We start from the raw sequence: 27,551 nt of genomic DNA, 5'->3' as shown, positions 1-27,551 counted from the left end.
AAAAGGCAGCTATTTTTTAGTTCGTCTTTTATTATTTTAAATAAACTACGAAAATTTATACTCAATTAATATGGTAAGTTCTTATTTATTAAATTTTTTTAAAAAGAGAAAGAAAAAAAGAACATATATGGTAGGTTCGTATTAATAGGCAATATAAATTTTATTCATAAAACAAAATTTAAATAAACCTTGATAAAAAAAAAATAAACTCTCATGCAATAGTTAATTGTTTGTCCAAGATCAAAATGGATAATTTCATTTCCAATTTGTATTACAAGCTTATACCATTTTCAAAATTATCCAATCATGAAATATCATAATTCAACTCAGGATAACAATTCAACATCTGCCGCCGATTTTATTAAGTTTGTGAATAATTCTCCATCGCCATTTCATGCAGTTGAAGAGGCAATAATACGTTTAAAAGAAGCAAAATATGAGGAAATTAAAGAATGTGTTAGCTGGAGGGGAAAATTAAAGAAGGAGGGAAAATACTATTTTACTAGAAATAGAAGTACTATTGTTGCTTTTGCTATAGGTGGTAAATATGAACCTGGAAATGGATTTTCTATGGCTGGGGCTCATACCGATTCCCCTTGTCTAAAGGTAAATTAATTCATAATAGAAATAAAATTTTTAAAATTTTATCTTTTTTTTATTTAATTAAACTTTCATTTAGGTTAAACCTATTTCTAAAAAAGTAAAAGAAGGATATTTACAAGTTGGGGTTGAACCTTATGGAGGTGGTCTTTGGTAAGAATAAAAGTTAATTTAAATTTATTTTTAGAATTTAGAATTTTATAAGTTTGATTTTTTTTTCTTTTAATTAGGCATACTTGGTTTGATCGTGATCTAAGCGTTGCGGGGAGAGTGATGGTCGAGACAGAAAAAAACAAATTTGAACATAAGTTAGTTAAGGTCGAAAGGTAATCTTTTTTAAAATTATATATATGTATTTGTATCCCAACTTATTCTAAATGAAATATAGGCCAATTCTTCGTATTCCTACATTAGCTATCCACTTGGATAGAGATGTACGTGAAGGATTTAAATTCAATAATGAAGTTCATTTAACTCCACTGATCGCAACCGTTTCAAATAAGTGAGTATTAAATTTAGTCTATATACGTATGAATTCAATTTATTTGATAAATATTTCTTCAAAAAGATTGGCAGAAAATAATGAGAAGCATCATCCTGCACTGCTCGATATTCTTGCTCAAGAACTTAAATGCAAAGGTAATATATCTTTAAACTAGGGAAACGGTAAACCGTTACGTAGCCCGGAGCTTATCAGTATATAGGTAGATAACCACATGCTCAATTAACCGATCAAGATAATTTCGTGTAATATAAGAACCAATTAAACGTCGACTCAAAGAACAAGCGGACGGACAACGGGATATTTTGTACCACCACGGCTAGAACATATAGGGTCCTTCGCTACGCTCCGGACTAATGAAAGTAAATAAATTATATATATTATTAATTTTCCAATTTTACACAATTTGTAGAAGTAAATGAGATCCATGATTTTGAATTGTGTCTTTATGACACACAACCTTCAACTATTGGGGGCGCTTACGAAGAATTCATTTTCTCTGCCCGTTTAGATAATTTGATGATGTCGTACGCATTATTGATTGTAAGTTATTATATGGATTTGGCATATTATTAATTTATACTAAACCATAAAAAAAATATTTTATTTTATAGGGATTGATTAATAGCACAAAAAATATTTCTGAATCTTTATGTGATGATTCAAATATTCGTTTAATTACTTTATTTGATAACGAAGAAATTGGAAGTACAACTGCTCATGGAGCTAATTCTCTTCTTTTAGAAACAACCTTGAGACGTATATGTAGCGCTTTTGCTGAACCTGGTTATGATGTTCGTATTTATTCAAAATTCTATTATAAACATAAACTAAATTTCCACATTACAACTTTAATAGACTATATTTGAAGAAACAATTCATAAGAGCTTTATGATTAGTGCTGACATGGCTCATGGTACAATATATTGTTAAATGTGTTTTATTAGATTATCTTACTAAGCTTATTAATATTTTTTCTTTTCTTCCTTATAGCGGTTCATCCAAACTATTGGTATGATAAGAAAATATTTAATATACTTATTTTGTATTAATTATTTCCATAAATTATTTAGTGAAAAACATGAAGAGAATCATCGTCCACAGATGAACCAGGGAGTAGTTATTAAGACTAATGCTAATCAGGCGAGTGATTTAATACAATATCACGTCTTTTGTGGCTTCTCATATAAACGTGTTTATATCTTTCTTTGCTTTAATATTAGAGATATGCAACTACATCTGTAACTTCTTTGATATTAAGGCAAGTCGCAAAAAAATATAAAGTACCATTACAAGATTTTGTTGTTAGGAATGATTCTCCATGTGGTTCAACTATTGGTCCTATGATTAGTGCCAATCTTGGGTTGAGGACATTGGGTATGTGTAAAACAATAGATGAGGATTTTATTGTTTAGCTAAAAAATAATTCAATTCATTTTTTTATTAAATAGATATCGGAAATCCTCAATTGAGTATGCATTCCATTAGAGAAACTGCTGGAACTAAGGACGTTGATCATGCTATCAAGTTAATCAAAGTAATAACCATCATTTAAAATAATTGTTTTAGTTATCAATTTCAAATTAATTAATTTAATTTACGCTTTTATAATACAGGCATTTTTTGAAGATTTTGCAGAGATTGATCGGAATATTACTGTTGATTAATATAAATTAGATGTTAATCATTTGATTTTCCTCACTTTATTCTCTCAAAATTTTTCGTTCTTATTTTTTGTCTTCATATTTGTCTCATAATCAACAGTTAACATTAACAGTCAATATCAACGATTTTTGAATCAATCCATCAAATATATGAAAATTCATATGAAATAAATATTTATTACAGTCAAGAAAAAAAAATAATTTAAGTGTAGAGATGAAGTAAAGAAAAATTGATCAAAGAAAAGAAATATTGTATATATTATATACGGTATATATTAGTTTTAAAGTTATATACACAAAAAAGAAGTTAAATTAATGTTTAATTAAACTATCACAAGTTTTTTTATAAAGAAATTTTAACACCACAGATTACTAAATATAATTATTATAAGGAATCATCCTCTGTTCTATTGACTATATGTTCCCTGTCAGTATTTGATATCATATTATTTGGGAATCGATCATTTATCATTTTTTTCTTTTTCTTCTTCTACAATTTGCTGTTTAAATTCTTCATCTCCTTCTGTTCCTTCACCTTGAATAATAGTTTGAGTTTCAGAGCCTCCATCCTTATGAATGATACGTTGAGGACCTTTCAAGCCTCCGCGTTGAGAACTTGTTGTTGTCATGCCTCCGCGTTGAGAAGTTGATGCGCCTCCGTGTTGAGGACTTATCGTCATTTGTTCGTGTGGAGTTTTTGTTGTTGTTTTTGATAATTCTCCTATTACATGTCCTGATTCATCAACTATAGTAGTAGCAACAGTATGTTTTCTACGAAATAATTTGGATAATCTACCAAGTCCGAGCTTCTCAAGCAATGAACCTGGTTTACTAATTATATTCTTCCACCAACTCGAACCGGATGAACTGGGCGATTCTCTTAATAAATCATCACTTGAATCACCTTTCCCTGTCATAAATCTGGGGCTTAATTTTTTCCACCAACTCGAACCGGATGAACTGGGCGATTCTCTTAATAAATCATCACTTGAAACTCTACTTAACTTAAGTCTCCTATCTTTCCTTCTCCTAATACACCATACACATAATCTCCATATAATTACATAAACTATTAAAATTATTAATGAAACTAAGGCAAAAAAGGGAACAATTCCGTAATCTAAAGCCATTATATAATATAAAACCTACATTATATATTAAACATAATATTATATAATTTATATAATTATGCATTTTAATAGAAGAAAAAAATAAGTATTTAAACACTTACAAGAACCGCTAATTGGGGTAAGTCTTTTAAGAAAAATCCAACATGTTCGATATCATCAATCTGCTTATTTGCTTTTTCTGATAAAGGAGCTTTAAGTGATTCTTCCAGTTTTGAACTCAATACCGTTATTGCATCTAAATCTACACCTGATAAAAATGTAAAAAAGAATGTGATCATCCTATGTTTTTCTAACCAAACATGAAACGCAGGATTTGTTTTAGATTCTCGACTTATTATAAATAACCCCAAACTTAATTTTATAACAAATGGAAGAATTAAAAGTAATACACTAATTAAAAATACAAAAAAATATTAGTGGTTTTGTATATCATTAATACAATGCGAAAAAATGATATAAAATTACCTTGCTAAAGCAAGTCTTTCTACATCTTTGGCATCTTCATAAGTATGAATAGTGTAGAATACGAATGTAACAAGTGCGAGAATAAATTTTAAAACGACACCAATTTTTGTCTCAATTTTTTCCTATAACATAAAAATTTTAATATATTATAAAAATCAATAAGTATCTAATATAATTATTATTATTTTACCCGTCTGTTTAAGCAGTAGACCACTGATATTAATAAAAGCACAACAATGAGGTAGACGGCAAATAGAATTATCTGAGTTCTATTATCTCGGAATATGTCACCTATAATATTTTTATAATTTTTTAAAATGATTTCAAAATGTAAAAATACGAATAAATAAATCAACCTACGTTTTCTAACAAATCCATAACTATAATCTAAATTTTTAGTATGTTCCAATTTAGATACTAAAGTTAGTCCACCATGGCTTATCAAAGCTTGCAAATCATTCATTATGCCTTCAGGACTTTCACCAATTGCAGTAATATTAGTAGTATTGTTATTAATCGGTCCAATTTTATATGCTAACAATATCCTCTTTTCTTTTGTTTTTTGATCTTCTTGGTACCGATTTAATGGTACTATACGATTTCCTTCAATTGGAACTATAAATGCTAATTCTTTGCCTAAATTATTCATAAAATTAAGCTTTCCTTTCTCATCAAGGGAATTGAATTTTTCTGTGCCCTCTGGAGATAATCGAACGAACCCTACCACTGATGCTAAAATAAAAAAAAAATTTTTTTTATTTACCTTTATTTACAAAGAAAATATACACGTGATAATGGCAAACTTACCTCCTACTATGATAGGACCAATTGTCATATTCTCTAAATTAGGAATGTAAGATATGTTAATTAATAAAGAAATATAATGAATAGTTTTAATTCATAGACATACCAGTTGTGATATTCCAAACGTTGTCCTGAATTCCTAATATAGGTTCACCATTATTCATAAGCCTTACTGCATCATATTCGACTATAATATGATAACTCGAATTAGGTTTATTAAAAGTACTATCAAATGCACCAATTATAAGAGTTTTATTATCACTGCTCAGTTTCGTAAATCCTACGGAAGCAGGATATGTTTGGCGTAATAAATGAAAGCCTGTTGCACTAAAATATTGATAAATCGAAATATTTTGCGAAGAAATAGCAATAGGTTCAGAATAAGTAATATTTAGTTTGGTTGCCTTTAGTGGAATTGTACCGTTAAGAGAAGGATATGTTGAAATAATTAAAGGATTAAAATATCCAACATCTAATTAAGAGAAAAAAAATATGTTTTAAGTGTTCTCTTTTTAAAAGAAGGTATAATTATAAATAAGAACATTTACCGCCTTCGATCAAAGATTTAGGGAAATCAGATGTCATGACTGTAAAGTTGTTATTATCGTGTTTTGTTACTGCTACGATTGTACCATTAGGAAGGATATCAAAGACTTGACCTCTTGCTGTAGTACTGATTGGTTGTGGTAAAGGCCTGGAATTTAAAGGTATGTAATTTAATTTAAGAACGCGAATTTATAACAAAATACTGATTTTACTGCCGCGCTTACCATTTTCCTTGGATATATCCTGTTGCGTTAAGAACATATCCGTATACTGATTGCTTATCTCTTTCATTATAACGCACAGTAAATAAATACCTGAAAAAGAAAAATGATTGAGAAAGATTGATCTCTATGCTACAAAGAATTACATATAATTTACCCTCCAGAGACTAATGACTTAAGATTCAATTCAGGTGTTCCCGTAACCCCTAATGCGGGCACTTCTTTAACCATTGTAGTAGCTCTGTAAAAATTAAAATGATTTTATGATTTGTATTATAAAGAAAAATGAAATCACGTGCACGAAAAATATTTACCCATTAGATCTAAATTTAATTCTTACTCCAAATAAATTTTCCAAAGATTCTTTTATAGAAAGATAAAATAAACAAGAATTTCCGTGACCTTTATAATCTATTCCACAAGTTACTGCCGTAACATTTAGATTTCGTACAGGACTTTGATAAATAACATTTGGTACTGGTTCTTTAATACCATTTGCATTTATAAAGTATGCATCAATACGTAAATTAATATTTGCTAGATCGAATGAAGCTACATCCGGATGATCATATGATCTTGCTAAAATTAAATAAAATCCATTCGCAAATTGTGAAAATCCAAAAAATTTAACATCTTTTGCTTTTTCTCCTTTAATTACTCCTTTGCGTAAAAGTTGAATTGATTGTTTACTTTGGATTGTACTATTATTAAAAAAAATCCGGTAAAAAAAATTTTTTTTTTTTAATCTATTAGGGGGGAAAAAGGTTTTTATCTTACAAAAAAAACAATGAAATAACTTACGGAAGAGCATAATGACTCCAAATAATATCACTCGTGTTCTGTTTTCTTACGTACAAGAATCCATTATTTTTATTACCTTTGGAATAATATAAAGGACCTGGCGGAAAAACTATTCCATTTAAATTAATGGTAGCTTTATCTATGAATGAATTACTAATAATTCCACAAAAATATGTATATAAATTTATTTAATTATAAAAAGAAAAAAAAAGTTTTAATAAAAATTTAATGATATGTGTATAATATAAATTTACCAGTTTACCTCAAAATTTTACCGCTCCAATTAATTAAAAGACCATAAACAGACGCATCTATACCACTTGAATTAAGATAAGTAACATAAACAAAATTTGGTTCAAAAGGCCAAACTTTAATATTAGGTTGATATATGATATCATTTAACACTTTACAAAAATTAAATCTAGGAATTTGTTTCGCTGGTATATTCAAAGAATTAACCGTTCCATTTGGATAAATTAAACGAAAATATAATTCGGGTTTATAACAATTTGCGATATTTCCACTAATCATATGTAATAATACAGTCCCATCATTATATGATTTTGTATCATAAATTTGATACATAGATGAAGAATCAAGAAATTCATGAGTTTCATATCCATTTGATAATGTGAAAAAATGAATTAAAAGTGTTAAAAAAAATATCGAGCGTGTCCTCCATTGTGCAAAATTCATGATGAATATTATGCAAATGGGAATTTTGATTTTTTTTTTAAAAGAAAAAAAAAAAAGATGAAAAACAAAATATTTATTAAAACTTACAAACTTATATATAATTGCACATTTTATTTCTTAAATTCGAGAGAATTTTCGTATTAACGTGTAAATAAGCGATTGCTTTTCTCATATTTTCATTTATTTATTTAACATAATCCAGTTACTTGCTTGTTTAATTGACTATAAGATCAATGTAAGGGGCCAATATTCCGTTAATTTTGTCTTAAAAATATAAATAATATGTTGGTCGAAACCATTTGATACTTTTCTAAAGCCTCACGATAACAAGTCTTGCGCCTCATAATCATTTAAAACACTAAAAAAGGTCATATTAATTATAATTATCACAATGTCTAGTTTTTTAAACGGCTGAGACATATAAGCCTCAGTGAGGCTTTCGGTGACAACAAACTGGTAGGTATATACATATTTATATAGAAATAGGAATTATTAAAAGAATGACACGATTCAGTGTATTGAAAAGTAACATGTTTTTAATTAATTTGTGGAAAAAAAAGGATGGCTTATCCATCTATGCCGCACTTAATTTTACCACTTATATGGCTGAACGCTTCAAAAAATTTGAATATTTTTTAATGGTCGATTGGGACGATTGAATATGTTTGTATTAAAGTAAATTAATTAATAATCGATGTTCAATTAATCCTAATTTTGCAGTTTATAAATACAAACTGCACATATGATTAATAGCAATCGCGATTTTATCTAATTTATAAAATCGGTGAAAATGTAATTTCTTTAAAATTTGTTTTTTACTTCAAATCACCGGGGGTGATCATCCCCGTTGGCCAGAGTTATCAATTTTTACCGGCACTATATTTTTTAATGCTGGTCGATCGTCATAATTTCAGCCACCGGTGATCATCACCTCCTGGTGATAGTTAGAACAATTCTTTCTTTAAAATAATAAACGTTTAAAAAAAGTTTAAAAAATTTCTTGGAGTGTATAAATTTAATGAGGAAACCTGAAAAGAAACTCTCTCAAATAAAAATCATGAATTAGGGATTGGAATCGATTATCGAAGATTTTTTTCAACCTGACGTTAAATCAGTAAGCAAATGATTGGCGCTTGGGAAATTGCTTTAGAGCAAAATTCTACATGTAAAAAAATTGTTGAGGATCGATTCTTGAGAATCGATTTTAATTATTTTGTTATAACCGATTCCAATCTCTACCATGATTGAATTTTGAGAGTTATTAGTACAATTTTTTTTTTTTTTTAAGATAAATAAAAGATGAATAATGAATAAAATCATGCTTGATATCGGATATTAGTTATGGTAATTCGCGGTCATGTCCACCTCAAGGATACGTGATCGTTATTTATCTCAAATTTTTATCTTATTTGTATTAGATCATAATAAAAATTGTTTCATAATAATAATTTTATTTACTTTAACTAAAGTGTAAACAGAACAACTTTTTATTGTATTTAAAAAAAAAAAATATTATAATAATTCAGTTAACTTAAACTATGATGCTAAGTAAATTTATCGAATAAAAAGAATGCTGTAACTAAGGACAACTAAACTAACCCAAATCAGAAATTTCCTTAAATTATTATATCTTTCGGTCCATACCGATCCTTCCTTTCTTTTCACAAACCAATCAAATCTTTTCCCAATATATCCCCATTCGTTTCTTTCGATCATTCCCATCAATCTACCGAATTCACTCATTATACGAATAAGTGAAGATTCGACCATGGCTAAGATATAACGATAGCCACCAACTGTGGATGTATGCTTGTAAGGTTGTTCAGTTAAGTGTAAATACATATCAGCAATAATGCTCGAGACAATTACAAGTGGAATGGATAGAAATGTCAAAATTGTAAAGGTATTAATAATTGGTGTATTATAAAATACAGCAAAGAATAAAGAAAATATCATAGAAACAAGAAAGAATAATATTGTTCCAAATAACAATTCTATGCTGTTTGGTACAATGTCGTTGTACGTTAATTCTGGATACATTTTAACCAAGGCACCATCTCCTGTCGCCCATTTATAAAATCTCCAGTAATCTCTATTGCCATTATTCCACCAAGGATGAGTTGCCATAACATTTGGTGCTGCTTGAAATCCTTTCCCATTTTTCGTGTTTTTAATAAAAAAATTTCTTTGTTTCAAACAAAAATCAATGTCTTCTCCTCCACCAGTCTTAGGAAATACTGGATCATAAAGTATGTTCTCATTAAATCGTCTAATGAGTAAATTGGCAGTTACTCCCCAAGGTACATCGTCATCCCAGAGTTCTGAAATTCCCCAAAAAAATGTGAGTCCTGATAAAGCCAATGCACTTGTATAAATGCTTCCATCTGCTGGTGGGAATTTTGTGTTCCCAATAAACCCACATGCATTAGGATGCTTTTTGATAATTTTTTCACATTCAAATAGGATATTTTTTTCTGGAACTACATCATCATCAAAAAATAGAACATAATCAGCATTGGATTCACGTAATCCACGATTTCGTGACAAACTTGCCCCCAAGTTTGTTTTGTTTACTCGAATTCTGATGAATGGATCTTTTTCATAGAATTTTTTTAAAGTAATAATATTTGATGAATTCGGATCATCTACTATTATGATGGTCGTTGTGGACATTGTAACAGGTTTTTTTAGGCTAATCATTGGGTCAAGATATTTTAAATTAACTCTATAACTTGGTACAATGACATCAAGTGTGAGCAATTTTGGTATAGGATTTTTACAATTTTTTTTCAACCATTCTTCAACTCTATTAACTGAGTTATTTAAGATATCAAAGCTCCAATTTGGATGATGGGTCCTTTCATATCTTGGATCTAAACTTCCACCAACAACATTTTGAATTTCAACATCTTCCAACATCATCGAACATCCCCATCGTCTATAAGTTTGAAACAGGTAGGGATCTCCATCTTGGTTTTTAAATGTTTTTCGTGGCAGAACTTCTCCATTAAATATATCCAAATGTACACGACCAATTACTGGAAACGTTGGAAAACCATGAAATGATGTATCAGTAAAAGTGATACATCCGAAACCACGCGGAACTTTTTTTTGAATTGAAATTTTACGATAAGCTTCATGGAATTTGTTCATCCATCCATTAGTTTCGATAATTACGTCATCACCGAATAAAATAAAATAATCACAATTATCGTCATATGCCTTACGAGCCAATTCTATCCAGATTTCACATATAGAACCGGGAGGAAAATCGAATTCCATTGTATGAATATCCGTAAATCCATGTTCATTAAGTATTCTTTCTGCGGGATTATTTTTTATCGGATGAAAAAGAGAATCATCATTATCTATTCCGACATAAATTTTAATTTGGTATCTTGTTTCACCAAATCTATCTTGAATATCTTCTTGGGAAGTCTCATAAAGACTTTTTGCAAAGTTTGAAAGATTTTCGAGGCAATCCTCAGGTTTAGTTAGCCCTCGAGAAGTTATTGGTAAAAGAACACCAAAGGTTATAGTCTCATTGTTATAATTTAATACGTCTACTTTACTTTCAAGATAGGTCCTTACTAATTCGTTCCATGAATCATCTTTATATTGATGACGTTGTTTCTCGAGTTCTTGTTGGATCCACAAAGACGTTTTTTCCATACCTTCACGAATAGTATGTTTTGGATACCAATCAAGATATTTGCTGACCAACGTATTATCAGAATTTCTATTATTCACACCAATAGGTTTACTTTCATCAAATTTCAAAGTTACTTTATCACGGGTAACACCAACCGTTTCAAACGCGACACAAGCTAGTTCATCAATTCTAATTGATTCTTCCGAACCAATATTTAATGTTAAATCAAGATCACTTTTCATAAATTTAATAATAGCATCAACACAATCTGCTATATATAAAAAACTACGTCTTTGTTTTCCGTTACCCCAAATTTCAATTACATTTTCTTTTGTATATTTACTAGCACAAATAGCTTTTCTTAATAAAGCGGCTGGAGCCTTTTCTCTTCCACCATACCATGTTCCACCTTCCCCATAAACATTATGAAATCTTGCAATTTTGAATTGAGGAAATTTTGAAGTAGTTTTATTTTCTGATGAAGTGGAGAGTTCTCTTAAACTAGATATAAATATTTCAGTATTCAATTTTTCTGCACCATAGGATTCTTGCGGTTTCGTATCTATACTATTACAATTCCAAGTACTATCATCTTCTTTTAATTTTATATCCTCATTTAAATTAATTTGTTTATTATAAGGATATACACAAGCAGACGATGCATAAAAGAATTTTTCAATATTTGATTGCATTGAAACTTGAAGAATATTTAAAGACATTATATGATTTTCTTGATATATGACGAAATTATTTTTTGAATTAATAACACCGACACCTCCCATATTTGCTGCAAAATGAAATACCCATTTTACATCATTTTTATTAAATAATTTACGACAAGTTTCAATAGAACGAATATCTCCTTCAATAAATTCTGAACAGAATTCAGAAGTATCTTTATAAAGACGAAATGTTGGATCATCATGTAAGTCGATTACGCGTACGTAATATCCTTGATCATGTAAACGTTTCGCTACATGACTTCCCTATAAATGATTAAAATTTTAAATATAAAAAATATAAAAAATATATAGATTAATTGATTTATATTAAAGAAAGTGAATAATATAACATACTATAAAGCCATTTCCACCAGTTATTAAAATAACGCGTTTTTCAGAAACCATTTTTTTTTTATTAATAATTTCCTTCAAAATTTAACACATATACCCATTTATATATCTGAAAAAAACTTTACGAATGCCCCTCATCTTTTTGACGTAATGACCCTGCTCTATCAATTATTCAGTTATCCATCAACTCAAAAAAATATTCTAACATCATCTTCTTTTGTTTCCCAGTTTGGTAATTCTATTTATAGAAATGATTTCTCTCTCTTTTACATCATAATTGTAGATCACTTATGAAATTTACGTTATATTTTCACACTTACAAATTCAATTAACCAATTCTTACATAAACATCAGTATAAGATCAGAACGAGATAAAATTAAGGATTTGTAATGTGGTGCAATGACGTTAAATCGCTGGTATAACGCATAAGAATGACAAAAATAATGTTTCTTCCATAGAGAAAAAAACAAATTCAAAAAATTCCCATAATACAAAGGACAGAACCATTCACAGTTTTTACAATGTTGTCTTTGAACCTAACTCTACCTAAAATAACGCAGGCAAATAACAGTTAACGATTATGAATCTTGAGTTCTTGAAAACGATGTTAATTTCACGAATATCACGTGATAATTTGCAATAACTAACGAATAACGACGCAAATGTATCGTTCTTGACCTGTGCGACAGGTCTAACTTGACTCGCAATAATATATTTTACAATAAGGTAAGATGATAGTCAAGTTCGATGCTTTATGCAGTAAATTTCATCTCACGTGACTTTTTGCCAGAGTTATGATATTAACTTGGCAGAAACTTGGCGTTATAGAAATTATGTATTTTTTTACACTGAAAAATCAATGAACTAAATGATCACATAAAATATGAGAATTTTTTTTAGCTAGTATCAATTATTAAATAATTACAATGTTTACTAAAAATAAAATATCGTCAAAAAACTTATTAGTTAATATCCTAAAAGTTTCGAATTCATAAAAAAGAAAGATTCTATCCGAGTTCCGATAGACGATCTTTATGATTTTTAAATTTAGTATGTGGGGATTCTCGAGAATTAAATCATTTTCGTAATACCTAAAAGAATAATACATGCTATAAAACCAGTTTTTTTTTTAACAATTATGTATTAAATCATTAATACACGTGTGTGAATATAAATTTTAAATGTCGATCTAAATCAAACAAATTTGATTTCCGGATAACCAATTTACAGCATATATATTGTAGTATTCCGCCTTCGTATTATAAATGATCATTTACTGTTTATGAAAAATAAAATAATAAAAAATAACACCCTTTTGAATCTAGATCGAGATTTAAAATTCCTAAATAAATATTCCGATATATACACGTTATAAACTTATAATCTAAAATATGAAATTATGGTATAACAACAGTAAATGATACACAGTGAAATTTGATATAATGGAACTATCCGTTCCATTAGTAAAACTTGTCAAATTTGACAAAAATCAGTTATATCGAGAAATCCGGTATATCGAAGATAAATTAATTATAGATTATGATAATCCGTTCCAGATCCCAATTCCGATATATCAAGGACTTTTACTTATGTTCCGCTATATCAAGGTTCCGGTATATCGAATTTCATTGTGTATAATTTTTAAATAAATAAATAAATATATAATATATATATATATATATATATAACGTTTATTTATTTATTAAATCTCGTTCAAATTTATTTATTTCACTTAAATAAACAAAATTTTTGATGACTTTAGACCATTATTAGGCCACAACTCTTAGGGCTCAAAGAATAAATTCTTATACCTTCAGTTTTCGTATCATACTCAAAATTGTAAAGATTGTCACCTTAATTTAAATTGTGCATGAAAAAAAGATTTACATAACTTCATGATACAAAGCTTTTTAAAGTTATATATATGCTGTATCTTATGCTGTTTTGTGTAATAAATACTGTAAACCAAGTTTCTGAATTTACTTAAAACGTATTAATTCATTAGTACACGACTACACGTGTGATCATTGTATTTTAATATGAAAAATTGTAAAATAAAGAAATTCTTTAAAACGATACGTAAAATGGAAATTTGAAATCGATCTCCAAGTAACTCATAATCATATTTGTATTTCCGCAAATAATAAAAAAAAAGTATGATTTTTTGTTAATCATTCGTGAAAATATAATTCCGGAAAAATATTTTAAATTTTTACTGCAATGAGCATGTCGGTGTTATATGAAAATTTGCAGATCTACTCAATTGCGTAAGATGGCGCGAGTATTATACAACAAACCTATTAAAAAATGTAACCCTCCTGCGCAATTTCGAAACATAAATATTGTGCATTAAGGATTTCAATATGCATATATAGTATCATGAAACTTTAAATATATTATAGTTTGATTATCGGCTGAATATTAAGCAGAAACTTTATTTCGTCTACCGTAATTGCTTAATTATTTTTAGTAAATATATTATGAAAATGATATAAACGATAAATATTTTCTTTATTATAATATTCCGACTGTCACGTATAAATGACGGTATTTCAATTGTGTCCCTGTATCACTCCCTGGATTAGAGGATTGACCTCCACTGTTGATATCATCCACGGTCAACTGATCCATAACTTCCAATTTCAAGTAAACGTAACGGACGGTCAAAACTTGAGAACCTGTATTGATGATAAAAGATACTGTACATAATTTATTAAATCTTTCTAAAAACTATGTTAGTAATATATCATCTGACACAAGATTAATGCTCATGATTATTTAATGATAAATAAACAATTAATAATCCTAAATAAACAATTTACAATATCATTTTTTTTTTGAGTATGATTTTTATTTAATTTCTTTGCAAGCTTGCAAGCAAATTAATAAATAACATATAAAAATTCTATTAATATAGTATCTAAAATATAAAAAATAAGTTTTTTAGTTTACATTTCATGGTTATATTAATATTTAATGCTGTCGATTTTGAATTTTCGAATGTTACAGTATATCGGTTGATTATTGATTCTCGAAAATTCAGACGAAAACATCTAAAAAAAAAACTTTATCTAGTAATATTTAAATTGATAAGATAGATCTTCAGTTCACATTGGAAATTCAGATACGATATTGTTTATAATTCCGGAGTCGGAAAATCAATTTTAGGTACAATTCAGGATTCTAGAAATATCAACTTTAAATCATTTGTTAATGAAAAATTTTTTTATTATTTGTGACAAAATTGTTATCTGAATAAATCAAATTTTTTTTATTTTAAAAAAAAAACTTCTACTCGACCAAAAAAAAAAAGGGACCCGACCCAAAAAAAAACCGGGGAATATCTACCTAATAAGGAAAAAAAATTTTTTTTTGATGTAACGATAATAATTGTTAGAACGGGGACTCCTAAAGCTGATCATCAACTTACACATATTTATCTCTCCGAGATTGACAAACTTAAAAAATAAAGCCATAAAAATTCTCACAATACACACAATACTATGGTACAACTGTATGATCATGAAAGGTAAATTTAAATTATAAAATCTTTTAGCCGAACTTTTTTTATATTAAACAAAGTATAATAAATTATATCTATTAAAACCATAAAATTTTCCAAAATGAGAATATAATAATATTCACCCAACATTGTTACGCAAAATTAATCATTGAATTCGTAATGTTACGTGTGGAGGAATGTATTTCAGATCTCCAATGAAAATTTTAAGATATTTTTAATCTGGGATACTATAATTAATATAACCTTTTTTATTAATAATTATTAGCCAAATGACTTAATTTGAAAGTGAAATGAATTAGATATCCGCCGTTTAACGGATATTCATATTTTAAGGGTCAAGTGAGCAGAATGTGAAAATTATTTCAAATTTATATATATCCGAGCCAATTATTTTATATAAAAATTTCTAAAAAGATCCTGAGATGGTTGAGATAGCCAAAATTCACAAATAATTAATATTATTTAGTAAATTATTATATAAGCTTATTTGATTTTTTATTTATTAAAAGTGATCAAAGTATCAGCATTACATAACAACTGTTAATAACGCGTGGTTATAACATAATTTATGAACACTAAGATTTTTGGTTTCTCATAAAATGAAACTTGGAGCGAACTCAAATGTTTTAATTAGCATACATTTACTTAGCATACATTTACTTAAGCATGCATACTGTTCATAAAGGAAACATGAATAGATTCTAGATTCAGGCAATTATCAGTTAATTATGTTCTAAATATTATCGAAGCAAACATTTAATAAATAATAATTTTCCAAATAAAAAATATCAATTCGTATAACAATACTTTAAGCCCTATTAAAACGATTGGATGTTGATTTGATGAGTCCCTATTGATGCACATCATTATTTAATAGTAATCAATAAAAAGGACATGATTTACGAAGATCATTGTTAAAAAAACTTGTTTCTCCGTTGTATCTTCTGTATAAAGTAATGGTATTATTAAGCATTTGTGGGCCCTCAATATCTAATAGAATTAAATATTTTTTTCTGGTGTAACAATTGTTTTACAATTTTTTTTTTTTAAAAAAATTACATTCGTTCATAAAGGATAACACGACGAGAAATGTATTATACAAAAACTAATTGGGAAATGATTTAATTAACTGGAAAATTAAAACCTGAATTTTTTAAAAAAAACAAGGGACCAGATTTATAGCAGATACAGATGCAGTACTGATACGGTTAGATTGTGGCATTTGTAATAAAGATTACCTTCTTTGTTCGCGTGTGTAATACAATAGGGTTAAATTGTGGCATTGCGTCTGTTTATGAAATACATATAACCGGTTAAGTATGCACCTTTATTCCATTTAAAAGTATGTTTTTGTTCACACACGGAATATTTGGATGTAACAGGATTTTTTGGTCCCAATTTCTCGATTCAAATGTATTAGGTAAAGTTTTAGGTAATTGACCATTGATGAGCGACTTGCACAACCAGATGGCTTATTAATAAAGTAATGATCATTAGTCATATCGGAGTTACCACCGCTAATAGGATAAAGCTTATCCGAAATTTCGTAAAATGGAAAGAAAGTTATCATGAAATAAAAATTTGCTACTTCGTAGCAATTCATACGCATAATTATAAAAAAGAAAAAAAAATGCTTAGTAATACATTACCAAAGAATCTGTATCACATGATTCACATGATTTTACTTTTTTTGACATAGCGGATAGTATAGCATAGGATAATTAATTAAAATAATTAAAATCGTCTCTTTCTTTGAACGTACTTACTATATTCATCATGTAAGTTTTTTAATTGGTAAATAATTAGTAAATTAATTACATATATATACTCATAATATATTAAAATTTCCCCCTTCGACATTTTATTATTTTATTTTATTTCATTTCATTTCATTTTATTTTACTTTATTTTTTTTTCTAAACAATTTTATTAACAATGGGGAATATATTTTCGAACAACAAAAAGAAAAGTCATTCGAGACGTGAAATAAAAAAAATGGAAAAAGAACCATTAAAATATTTTTTTCCAAATTTTGTAAAGGATACAGATATAATGGTCATTTTTCATTTTCTCGAGTGTTACCTTTTCCAAAATTTGTTTAGTTCACCAATTGAAAATAGTTTGCTTAATGAATGTAAAGTTTTAGATGTTGGGTAAATTAAATAATTTTTTTTTTTCTTTTTTATTATTTATTTCATTATTCTAATTTTATTATATTAAAGATGCGGACCAGGAACTTGGTTACTTGATTTAGCAGCAACTTATAGTTCAGCAAGGTTCTTTGGGATCGACTTGTTTCCTATATTCCCAAAAGAAGTAAGTAATGAATACTAAAAAAAAACAATTAGCAAAGTTTGTGACATTAACATATAATTAATTAATCATTAGATTAAACCAAGTAATGTGGAATTTAGACAAGGAGATGTTTTGAACACACTTCCTTATGATGATAATACGTTTGACTACGTTCATCAAGCGAATATGTTAAGTGTCTTTACAATAGAAGAATGGTTTTTTGTTATACAAGAATTAATTAGGTAAAGTTTCTTAAATAAAATTTCAAAGATTTTACTTCTTTTTATTTACTTTTTTATTCTTTTCGAAAATCAGAGTATGTAAACCAGGTGGTTATATAGAGTTCTCAGAACCAGAATTGGCAGTAAAAACAGGGCCAGTACTTTCAAGGTTCTATGATGCATGTAAGTTAAAAAAAAAAGAAAAGAAATTCTTAAAATATTTTAAATTTAATTAATTTATTTGTTTTCTTTTTTTCCCTCCTGTAGTGGTTACATTAAGTGATTCTCGTAATGTAAAAATTCGAATTTCTAATGAAATAATCAAAACTCTAGTATCATTATCAACAGTGAGAAATGTAGATTATAAAATATCTACAGTAACGTTAGGCGCTAAAAAAGGAGGAAACGCAGGACAAGCGTACATGGATATACATGATGGATATTTTCTAAATGACCCTATGCCTGAAACTTTGTGTAAATTCATGGGGACTACAAAAGAAGGATATTTAAAATTATTTAAAGAAGCTAAAAAAGAAGTTAATGAAACTTTTGCGCCTAATTGTGAAATATATAGAATATGGTGTCAAAAGATATAAGATAAAAAAGGTTCTCACGATTTTTTTTTTTTAATGATGATCTCGGTGTTTATAATTTAAGAAAAAATTTTCGTTTTTTGTAGATTAAAAAAAAAAACTCTAGAGCTAGATTCTTATTATGATTATATTATTACTTAAAAAATTTTAAATTTTAAAAATTCAATATCCTGGTGACTGTAATTTTTTTAATTTTTTAATAAATTATATTATATATAAATTATATTTATTATATTACAATCAAATATTCAGTATTTTGTACTGTCCATATTCGGCCAGTTATTTGATTCTCCAAAAAAAAAAAAAATCGAACCACAAAATCCCGGATTTTCTTTCGATCAATAGGAATTAAATTTTGTTCCCGAAATTTTATAAAGATAAGATTTTTTGATGAATAATTAATTCGTAATACAAACAAACGAACGGAACCGTTTCACTACTTTTTTTTTGGTTGGGTATATCGGGGATAGCTTTTAGCCAATAAAAAAATTTTTTTACTTATCGGATATTAGCGACAAAATTAGAAAAATTAGAATTTAAAATGAGGTGTATGACTATTACATGACCATTTACATGATCATTTCGTAAAGAGTAACTCGTCGCACGGTCTGATCGGTAATTGCTTAGCGACTTTGTACATCAATAAAAAATAAAAACCTAGACCCGGTCAGATTTTCAAATATATAACCATACAGTATATTATTTATATGCATATCAGATATATATAATATATATAATTTATAAATATAAATAAATATATATAATAATATCATACGACGATCATAATTATTTATATATTTATATATATGATATATGATCATTTTATATATATATATGATGATTTTTTTTTAAAAAAAAAAATTATAAGTAATCGACAAAAAAAACAATGGGAAATAGTATCCTTTCAACATTAAATAAAACTCGCAAAATGAAGAGAGGTTCATCGTCAAAATCATCAAAATCCAAGGAAAATAACAATAATCGTCAAAATGAACAAAAACAACTCCAATATTATCTCCCAAATCATGTAAAAGATACCGATATAATGGTTATATTACACTTTCTTGCACGTTATCTTTTTCAAAGTATTTTCAGTGCACCAATTGAACATAAATTCTCCCAAGAAGATTATAAAATCTTGGATGTCGGGTAAATAGAATATAATAAAACTTTAATAAAAATTTTATTTTAAAAAATAATTTTATTTTAATATTATAATTCTTTTTTATTTTCATGTATATGATAGATGCGGTCCAGGCACTTGGTTATTGGAATTGGCGACAGTTCATAAATTTCCAAAATTCTTTGGACTTGATTTATTTCCCATATATCCAACAGAAGTAAGTATATGAGAAACTTTTTTAATGTAATGCAACAAAAAGAAATTAACATTATATATTATATTTTTCATTAGATTAAACCTGATAATGTAGAATTTACACAAGGAGATGTTTTGAAAGGACTTCCTTTCAGCGACAACACTTTTGATTACGTTCATCAAGGGAATATGTTAAGTGTATTTACTTTTGAAGAATGGCATTCTGTTATACAAGAATTAATAAGGTAAATTTCCCCCCCAAAAAAATGGTTTTGCGAAATTTTTATTTTCTTTTTATTTATTATAAATTTATTGATTTTTTTAGAGTATGTAAACCGGGTGGTTATATAGAATTCACTGAACCTGAACTAGCAACAAATACAGGACCAATACTTACAAGATTTTATGACGCACGTAAGTCAAAGAAATTTATTTACTCGAATAAAAAAATATATGTTTTTTTTTTATCTGATTAAATTATTTATTTTATTTGTCCTTTTTTCTCTTGTAGTAATCACATTAAGCGATTCTCGTAATGTAAAAATTCGAATTTCTAAAGAAATAATCAAAATTCTTGAATCATCACCAACAGTAAAAAATGTAGATTATAAAATTGCCACAGTATCATTAGGAACTAAAAAAGGAGGAAACGCTGGGCAAGCATATATGGAAGTACATGATGGATATTTTTTAAATGACCCTATGCCTGAAACTATGTGTAAATTTATGGAACTTTCACAAGAAGAATATTTAAAATTATTTAAAGATGCTAAAGATGAAATTGAATCTGGTGTTGCACCTGATTGTGACCTATATAGAATATGGTGCCAAAAAGCACAATAAAACAAATAAATATGTTAGAAATAATGGATGGTTATTAGGTTAGACATTTATTCAGCAAAAAAAAAAAAAATATTAGTAATATGGTTTTCATACGATGAATAATTATTATTTACCCTTGTTTACTTTTGTTTTTTATTGATTAAAAGACGATAATTACTGTAGTAAAAAATTTAAGATAGAAATTATAAATAATATATGCTAGACCTTGAAGGTCTATTACCAAATATAGTTTCACCTAATGGAAATTTGTAAAGTTGTTTTACATAATAAAACACAATTATCTTTTTTAAATATAAGATAGTGCCTACATACGATAAAATCAATAACTTTTTGCCGAGAATCGCTAAAAATCGTCTATTGTATGACATAAACCTATTAACTATTAAAATCAACTTTTGTTCACGTGGAAATAAAATTTATGCATGTATGATGCATTATGCACTATTAATTAATTTATTCCATCAAATAAAAGAAGTTTCAACTCGTAAAAATACTTTTACGTTTCTTTTTAATTTCCTTTTCCTTCTCTTTTATTATTATTACTATTTTTAAATTTTCCATATTTATATTTATTGAAGTTTAAGAAGTTGTAATTTTTACAGCAATGAAAAAATTTTGACCAATTGACTGACTTTGTATTTTATCAATATTTTGCTGCCACAAAACATTATATTATAATAAATAGGATAACAACCAAGGGAAAACAATGGTCCCGTTAACTCTTAAATGTTCCACGGATGAAGTAAGAACCATCTGAAGATATCGTCTTGGTAACATAAAGTCGCCACTGGATATAACGAACCTGCCGTTTCAAGTGTTTTGGTTTGGTATATGGTGAATTCAAAATATGATATTCATATTACATACCGAACTGTTCGGTATAGCAGATATAATATTTAAAGTTCGGATGATATCATAACACTATGTTTTATTTGAAATTTATGTGCAGCTATTCAAATGAAAATAATTTTTCCGGTAACGAATTAAAGTCACGTGATAGTTCGGTACACTAAATATGTAACTGGTATATTAAAATGCGGTATATAACAATTTATTACGTGATTTCGTTATATCCAGTGCAATTAATTATAAAAAAATCGGTTTGCCAAACAATACACTGTATTCTTCTTTCTTTTCACAATTCTGTGAAACTTTGGTTGTTTTTGGTACAAACAAGTTCGTTCGACTAGAGGTACGATCCGAATTCTAAAAGACCATCCGGATTGAATTCGGATGCTCATTAGCACATCCGGATTCAATCCGGATCGTCAAACTAATCTTAATTCTGGCCGAAATTGTAATTTTGGGCGAAATTGAACGAGAGTTAGCTCTGCCTAAACTTTTAGTACTGGCCCAAGCTAACTATAATGCTGGTCAGAATTAAAAATCGGATCAATCCGTCAAAAATAATCGGATACGGATATCCGATTTCAATTCGGATGAACGGATCAATCCGAATTGACCGGATTACGGATCGTAGCACTACGTTCGACTATGTATCAACCGATAATTTTATTGGTGGAATTGTTTTAATTGTTTTGTAATTCGACAATAACAGCACATTAAAAAGGTTATAATTATTTATATATCATCTAGACCTTTTTTTTTGTCACTTCTTTTCATTCATATCTCTCAAAACTCAATCAGTAATATAGCACAACAATCATTGTTCAAATAATCAAATAATCTGTCATGTGATATTTAGTACATATATAATTCCGGCAAGCAGATAAAATTACGGTCTGTGTTTCAGCCCACACTACAGATAAAAAAGGATTTGCGACAAGCTGAGACAGACATTAGAAGTAACTATATAAGCATCAGAATGAGTCTATACTCTATATATATTATGAATTGAAGCACGTGAAGAAAGGATTACAGAATTGATCTTGTATGACATTTGGAGAATACGTACAACCCAATACATATGGTATTGGAGTTGAATTGAGAGACGCTTCCAAAGGTGCCAGAGATAAGAACAAAAGTCTGAAAGAAAATGAAATAGCTTATTCATTATTGTTAAATCTTTTTTTTTTTTTTTAACGTTTGACAATGAGAATGAATTCGACATCAATGTAGAGTAAAAAATAAAAGATGAGATGATAAATGATAGGAGAAACATTTTGGAAATAACCACCAATTCAATAGTAGTTCTAATATTCACGTTCATTTATTTTTGATGAGTAAATAATGCGTAGGAAAATTTTTGAAAAGTACAGTATTTTTTTTTTTCTATTCAAGATTTTAATATGCATTAAAAAGATTATAAAGTTTGGTGAAGGGTAAAATATTTGACAATAGTCTTAGAAAGAGAATTTAAAATTTTTTTCAACTGTTGTTAAGAGTATGCTGAAATCTCTATATTTATACTCATATACAATATATTAAAAGCTGCTGTTAAATAAACCGGGATCTTAATAAATATCATTTTCATTAAAATTGAATCATCTGATATTATACATATACTATTTTTCTAAATTATAGTATTTTTTATAAATTTTTTTAATATGTAATTTGCAAGAGACCGGGCCTGAAGAATCCTGATTGGTTTTTGAAGCTTGAGATGTAGTATCCTGGCATCTGGTAATTTTTTTTGGACAGGCCCTTGACTTTTCTCAAATGGGACTTTAGGTCTCACTTTTTCTATATTTTTGCATCCAGAATAATTTGGATTTGAGGCTTAATAGTAAACTTTGAAATAGAATCTATGCTATAACAGGTAAAACTTGATATTCTTAATTCTATCTACTTCTATCTTTTTAAAATAGTTTGTATGTAAATCTTTATACAGTCAACTCTCTATAAATGCACCCTCTATAAATGCACACCCTGGGCCTTAATGCTAAATGCATGGTTTATATATATATATATTCTGTAAATGCAAAAAATTTTATTATATAGTTTACTTATAAAATTTTTGTATTACCTTAATTTTAGATTAATATCATATAGATTTATATGTATTCTATAAATGCACATCCTCTTTAAATGCACTCTTATACCTGGTCCCAAGGGAGGTGCATTTATAGAGAGTTGACTGTAGCCCTTTGAATTCTTTTACATAAAGTTTCCAATGTTATTTCAGAAAGATGCTTTATTATCATATCCTGGAATAATTGTTTCCTTGCCATCTGATCTGAAACATTATTTTTGGCAATAATTTCTTAAACATTTTCTTTAAACTTTTTCTTATATGAATGGTAACACAAAATCTCTTTTTATTTAACCTAAGTAATGTTTTTTCCTTTCAATACTCACTTTTAGAAATGAATAAGCAAGCACAACTTCTATTATCATATCAGTTGTAAGCTTCTAATTTTTATTAATAACTTGAATATCATCTTCATCTATCAACTCTGAAGTCACTTTTATATAAAATCTTGGGCTATTAAATAATCACAGAAAACTTTATTTTTTTGAATAATCCTTAAAATAATACATTTGGTATTATTTTTTCTAATGATTGTAAACTGCTTATATTATCTTTAGTTCTGCAGAATTATTAGGATTTTTTAGAAGTATATATAGAGGAAATATTTTAAGAAATTGAATGCTTACCCTGATCTTAGCTAAACATGGGTATCAAAACTGAAACCTCTTAAAATTCTTTAGATTTTAATATATACAAAATATAGTAGTAATTTCAGAAATGCATTTTTTTTTGAATTCTGATTTCTAAATAAATTTATTAAACTCATCATTAATTTCCAATTATTTATTCATCACTGTATTATTTCCAAATATTTAATCCCAAATCAAATACTTTTGAAATCTCTAATTCTTGAAGTGAAACTTACTTATTATCATTAAATGAACATGTTATGGTTATTTCTTCCATTATATTTATTAATTTCATATTTTTTAAAATGATGATGAGCATTATTTAAAGTGGCACAAATTTTATCAGTTATTCAATTTTTACTATAATTAATTAATTTAAATTTATTGAATTACTGTAAAGTTCTGAATATAAGTATCTCCGAATATAAGCACTCCCAGATTTTTATATTACCCAAAAGTAAGTACACTTTACCAATACTATGATAATTTTGGCCAATATTACAATATACCAAATATATAAATTTAAGCACTCCTATAACAAAAAAAGGTTACTTATATTTGGGATTTTATAGTATTATTAATAATGTAATACAAATAAACTTTTGCTAAATTTTCTACTGATAATCATATCCTTTTTTTTTTCAGTCATTTATCTACAAATTGACCAAATTTACTCACAGTTAACTGCATGAGGAACAATAGAAACTAGTTTTTTTGCAAGTAATTATATATAAGGAGGTAAGTTTATATATTCTCCACCAACTATTATTTGAAAATCATATGGTAATTTGTATAAGATAGAATTCACTAATTTGTATCAAAAGAGTTTCTGCAGATTGTTTTTTGAAATGTTTATATTCTCTAAAATAAGTAGCGATATCAGGAATTTTTAATATTATTACCAAATGTATACAGTTTAAAGCTTTAAACATTTCAGTTTAGATTCATTTTTTAATTTTTTCTGATTGATCAGAATCCATTTTGTGCAATAACTTACTATTCAGTGATCATAAAAAACTGATCAATAACTCATTGGAATCATTTCGTTAAGACAGTTCGAATGATATGAAAAATTGGCAAAAATAACTTTTCATATATTATTACTAAAAAGATGATTTTGGTACCATTTGAACTGTCTTAATAAAATGATTCCAACAAGCTATTGATTAGCTTTTTATAATCACTAGATGGTAAATTATTGTGCAAAATAGATTTTGACCAATTAGAAAAAAACTGAAAAATGGAACTGAATTGAATCATTTGGAGTTTTAATATAGTTGCACTTTAAATTCTTCAATAATATACATCCTTTATACTAATACTTGTTTATTAATAAAGTTAATTTTTTAAAAAAATTTGTATTATATAATATTATATCAAATAAATTTAAAATTTTAAATGTCAAATTTCATAAACCTTTATATTCAGAATGAATACAATATATATGTCACCCAAATTATTTTGGGCGTCCGTAATTATAAGTAAAATCCCAAAATTTAATTATGATGACATCCCAAATTATTTTGGCACTTTACATAGTAAATTATATATACAGTCAACTCCCTCTATAGTCACTCCCGTTATAATCACATTCTACTATATAGTCACACCAGTTGAATGTTCAAAACACTTTATTATTAAAAACTATCCTATATAGTCACTATCTATCTATAGTCACTATCACACCTATCCTCAAAAATCTTATATTAAAAAGAACCGTTTATAATATACATGCTGCCCAAATTATTTTGGGATGCCATAATTATAATTTGGGATGCCATAATTCATTCGGTTTATATATAATTTACTATGTAAAGTGCCAAAATAATTTGGGATGCCATAATTGAATTTGGGATTTTACTTATAATTACGGCAGTCTAAAATAATTTGGGTGGCATGTATAGTTTATAATCACAGTTATATAAAGAATATATTAAATAACTTGGCATTTAATAATCGTACAAAGATGTATCATAGCTTGTTAGAATCTTCTCACTGAGATGAATCGAATGGTGGTAGTTTTATCCTTTTGCGATCACTTGCTGATGAGTTATTCAACAAAATGTTAAGCATCAGCATTATTATATTTCTTAATTTACGTTTACTGCGCCATTTAACATTTTGCTAAATTTCTCGGTACCTAGTGATTGTAAAAAGACGATTAATAGCTCGTTGGAATCGCCTCATCAAGACGAATCGAATGGTGGTAAGCTCATCTCTCTGTGATCAATATTGACGGAGTTACTACTTAAAAACCATTTAATATTTTTTAATTTCGGAAATTGATCTAGTGATTGGATTTCGATGTATCTTATACCATTAGATTCATCTCATCAAGACGAATCGAATGGTAGTAAGATCGTCTTTCTAGGATCAATATTGACAGAGTTATTACACAAAAACCATTAATATTTTTTTAATTTCAGAAATTAATCTAGTGATTGGATTTCGACGTATTTTATACCATTAGAACTGTCTCATCAAGACGAATCGAATGGCGGTAAGATCATCTCTCTACGATTAATATTGGCGAAGTTACGATACAATAAAGTTTTAAGTATAATTTTGGCTAAAATTATGTTAATTTTTGGCCAGAATTATGATATACAAATATAAGAAATTTTTTATATAGTCACATCTCTTTATAATCACCAAATATGGACTGTCCCAAATGTGTGACTATAAAGAAAGTTGACTGTATATATGGTGTCATTCACATAGTACCCCGATTTGATAAACAAAATGAATATTTCGTAAATAAATATATTTTTTAGTCACTTGATATAGGAGTTTTGATTTATTTTAATAAAATTATATCCTTAAAAGAATTTATAGTCACGTTTTCCATATCGCAGATTTATTTATTTAATTATTAACAACGCGGGTGTTGATATAAATAAATCGTGACTGAAATTTATGTTCAATTTGTGTTTAATTTGTGTTGATAATTCTGGTAAAAAATTATTAATTTTGGCCAAATTTTGTTAAATTTGATAAATTTGTGTTGAATTTGTGTTGAATTTGTGTTGCGTAATTTTTTAT

General features: G+C 27.5%; 5 protein-coding genes across 5 annotated transcripts; 3 read left to right on the top strand and 2 right to left on the bottom strand.

The window, feature by feature from the left end:
• Positions 1 to 18: 18 nt before the first annotated feature.
• Positions 19 to 2,952, top strand: OCT59_011248 (uncharacterized protein). Its single transcript, XM_066136372.1, has 14 exons — positions 19 to 73; positions 331 to 606; positions 680 to 753; positions 831 to 926; positions 989 to 1,102; positions 1,169 to 1,239; positions 1,515 to 1,645; positions 1,717 to 1,896; positions 1,961 to 2,018; positions 2,096 to 2,114; positions 2,176 to 2,245; positions 2,326 to 2,479; positions 2,554 to 2,639; positions 2,719 to 2,952. Exons 1-14 carry the CDS (start codon positions 71 to 73, stop codon positions 2,767 to 2,769), a joined length of 1,383 nt encoding a protein of 460 aa, XP_066000999.1. The 5' UTR covers positions 19 to 70; the 3' UTR covers positions 2,770 to 2,952.
• OCT59_011247 (uncharacterized protein) lies at positions 2,916 to 7,429 on the bottom strand (the record flags this gene model as incomplete). Its single annotated transcript, XM_066136371.1, has 13 exons — positions 2,916 to 3,911; positions 3,998 to 4,286; positions 4,362 to 4,483; positions 4,552 to 4,652; positions 4,722 to 5,093; positions 5,169 to 5,201; positions 5,272 to 5,637; positions 5,714 to 5,859; positions 5,936 to 6,025; positions 6,090 to 6,173; positions 6,247 to 6,633; positions 6,734 to 6,886; positions 6,996 to 7,429. 13 exons carry the CDS (start codon positions 7,427 to 7,429, stop codon positions 3,228 to 3,230), a joined length of 3,261 nt encoding a protein of 1,086 aa, XP_066000998.1. The 3' UTR covers positions 2,916 to 3,227.
• Positions 7,430 to 8,983: 1,554 nt separating this feature from the next.
• OCT59_011246 (uncharacterized protein) lies at positions 8,984 to 12,208 on the bottom strand (the record flags this gene model as incomplete). The annotated part of the gene is made up of 2 exons (XM_066136370.1): positions 8,984 to 12,067; positions 12,158 to 12,208. 2 exons carry the CDS (start codon positions 12,206 to 12,208, stop codon positions 8,984 to 8,986), a joined length of 3,135 nt encoding a protein of 1,044 aa, XP_066000997.1.
• A 5,465-nt stretch (positions 12,209 to 17,673) lies between these two features.
• On the top strand, positions 17,674 to 18,790 carry OCT59_011245 (uncharacterized protein; the record flags this gene model as incomplete). Its single annotated transcript, XM_025310194.2, has 5 exons — positions 17,674 to 17,831; positions 17,901 to 17,994; positions 18,067 to 18,215; positions 18,289 to 18,377; positions 18,462 to 18,790. 5 exons carry the CDS (start codon positions 17,674 to 17,676, stop codon positions 18,788 to 18,790), a joined length of 819 nt encoding a protein of 272 aa, XP_025185134.2.
• Positions 18,791 to 19,615: 825 nt separating this feature from the next.
• Positions 19,616 to 21,236, top strand: OCT59_011244 (uncharacterized protein). Its single transcript, XM_025314490.2, has 5 exons — positions 19,616 to 19,936; positions 20,034 to 20,127; positions 20,202 to 20,350; positions 20,431 to 20,519; positions 20,617 to 21,236. Exons 1-5 carry the CDS (start codon positions 19,674 to 19,676, stop codon positions 20,946 to 20,948), a joined length of 927 nt encoding a protein of 308 aa, XP_025185133.1. The 5' UTR covers positions 19,616 to 19,673; the 3' UTR covers positions 20,949 to 21,236.
• The last annotated feature ends 6,315 nt before the right edge of the window (positions 21,237 to 27,551 follow it).

The sequence above is a fragment of the Rhizophagus irregularis genome, chromosome 19, assembly GCF_026210795.1.
Source record: "Rhizophagus irregularis chromosome 19, complete sequence".
Classification (NCBI taxonomy): Eukaryota; Fungi; Glomeromycota; class Glomeromycetes; order Glomerales; family Glomeraceae; genus Rhizophagus; species Rhizophagus irregularis.
Note: the sequence above shows the minus strand (reverse complement) of the source record. Positions and strands in the feature narration are given on the sequence as shown.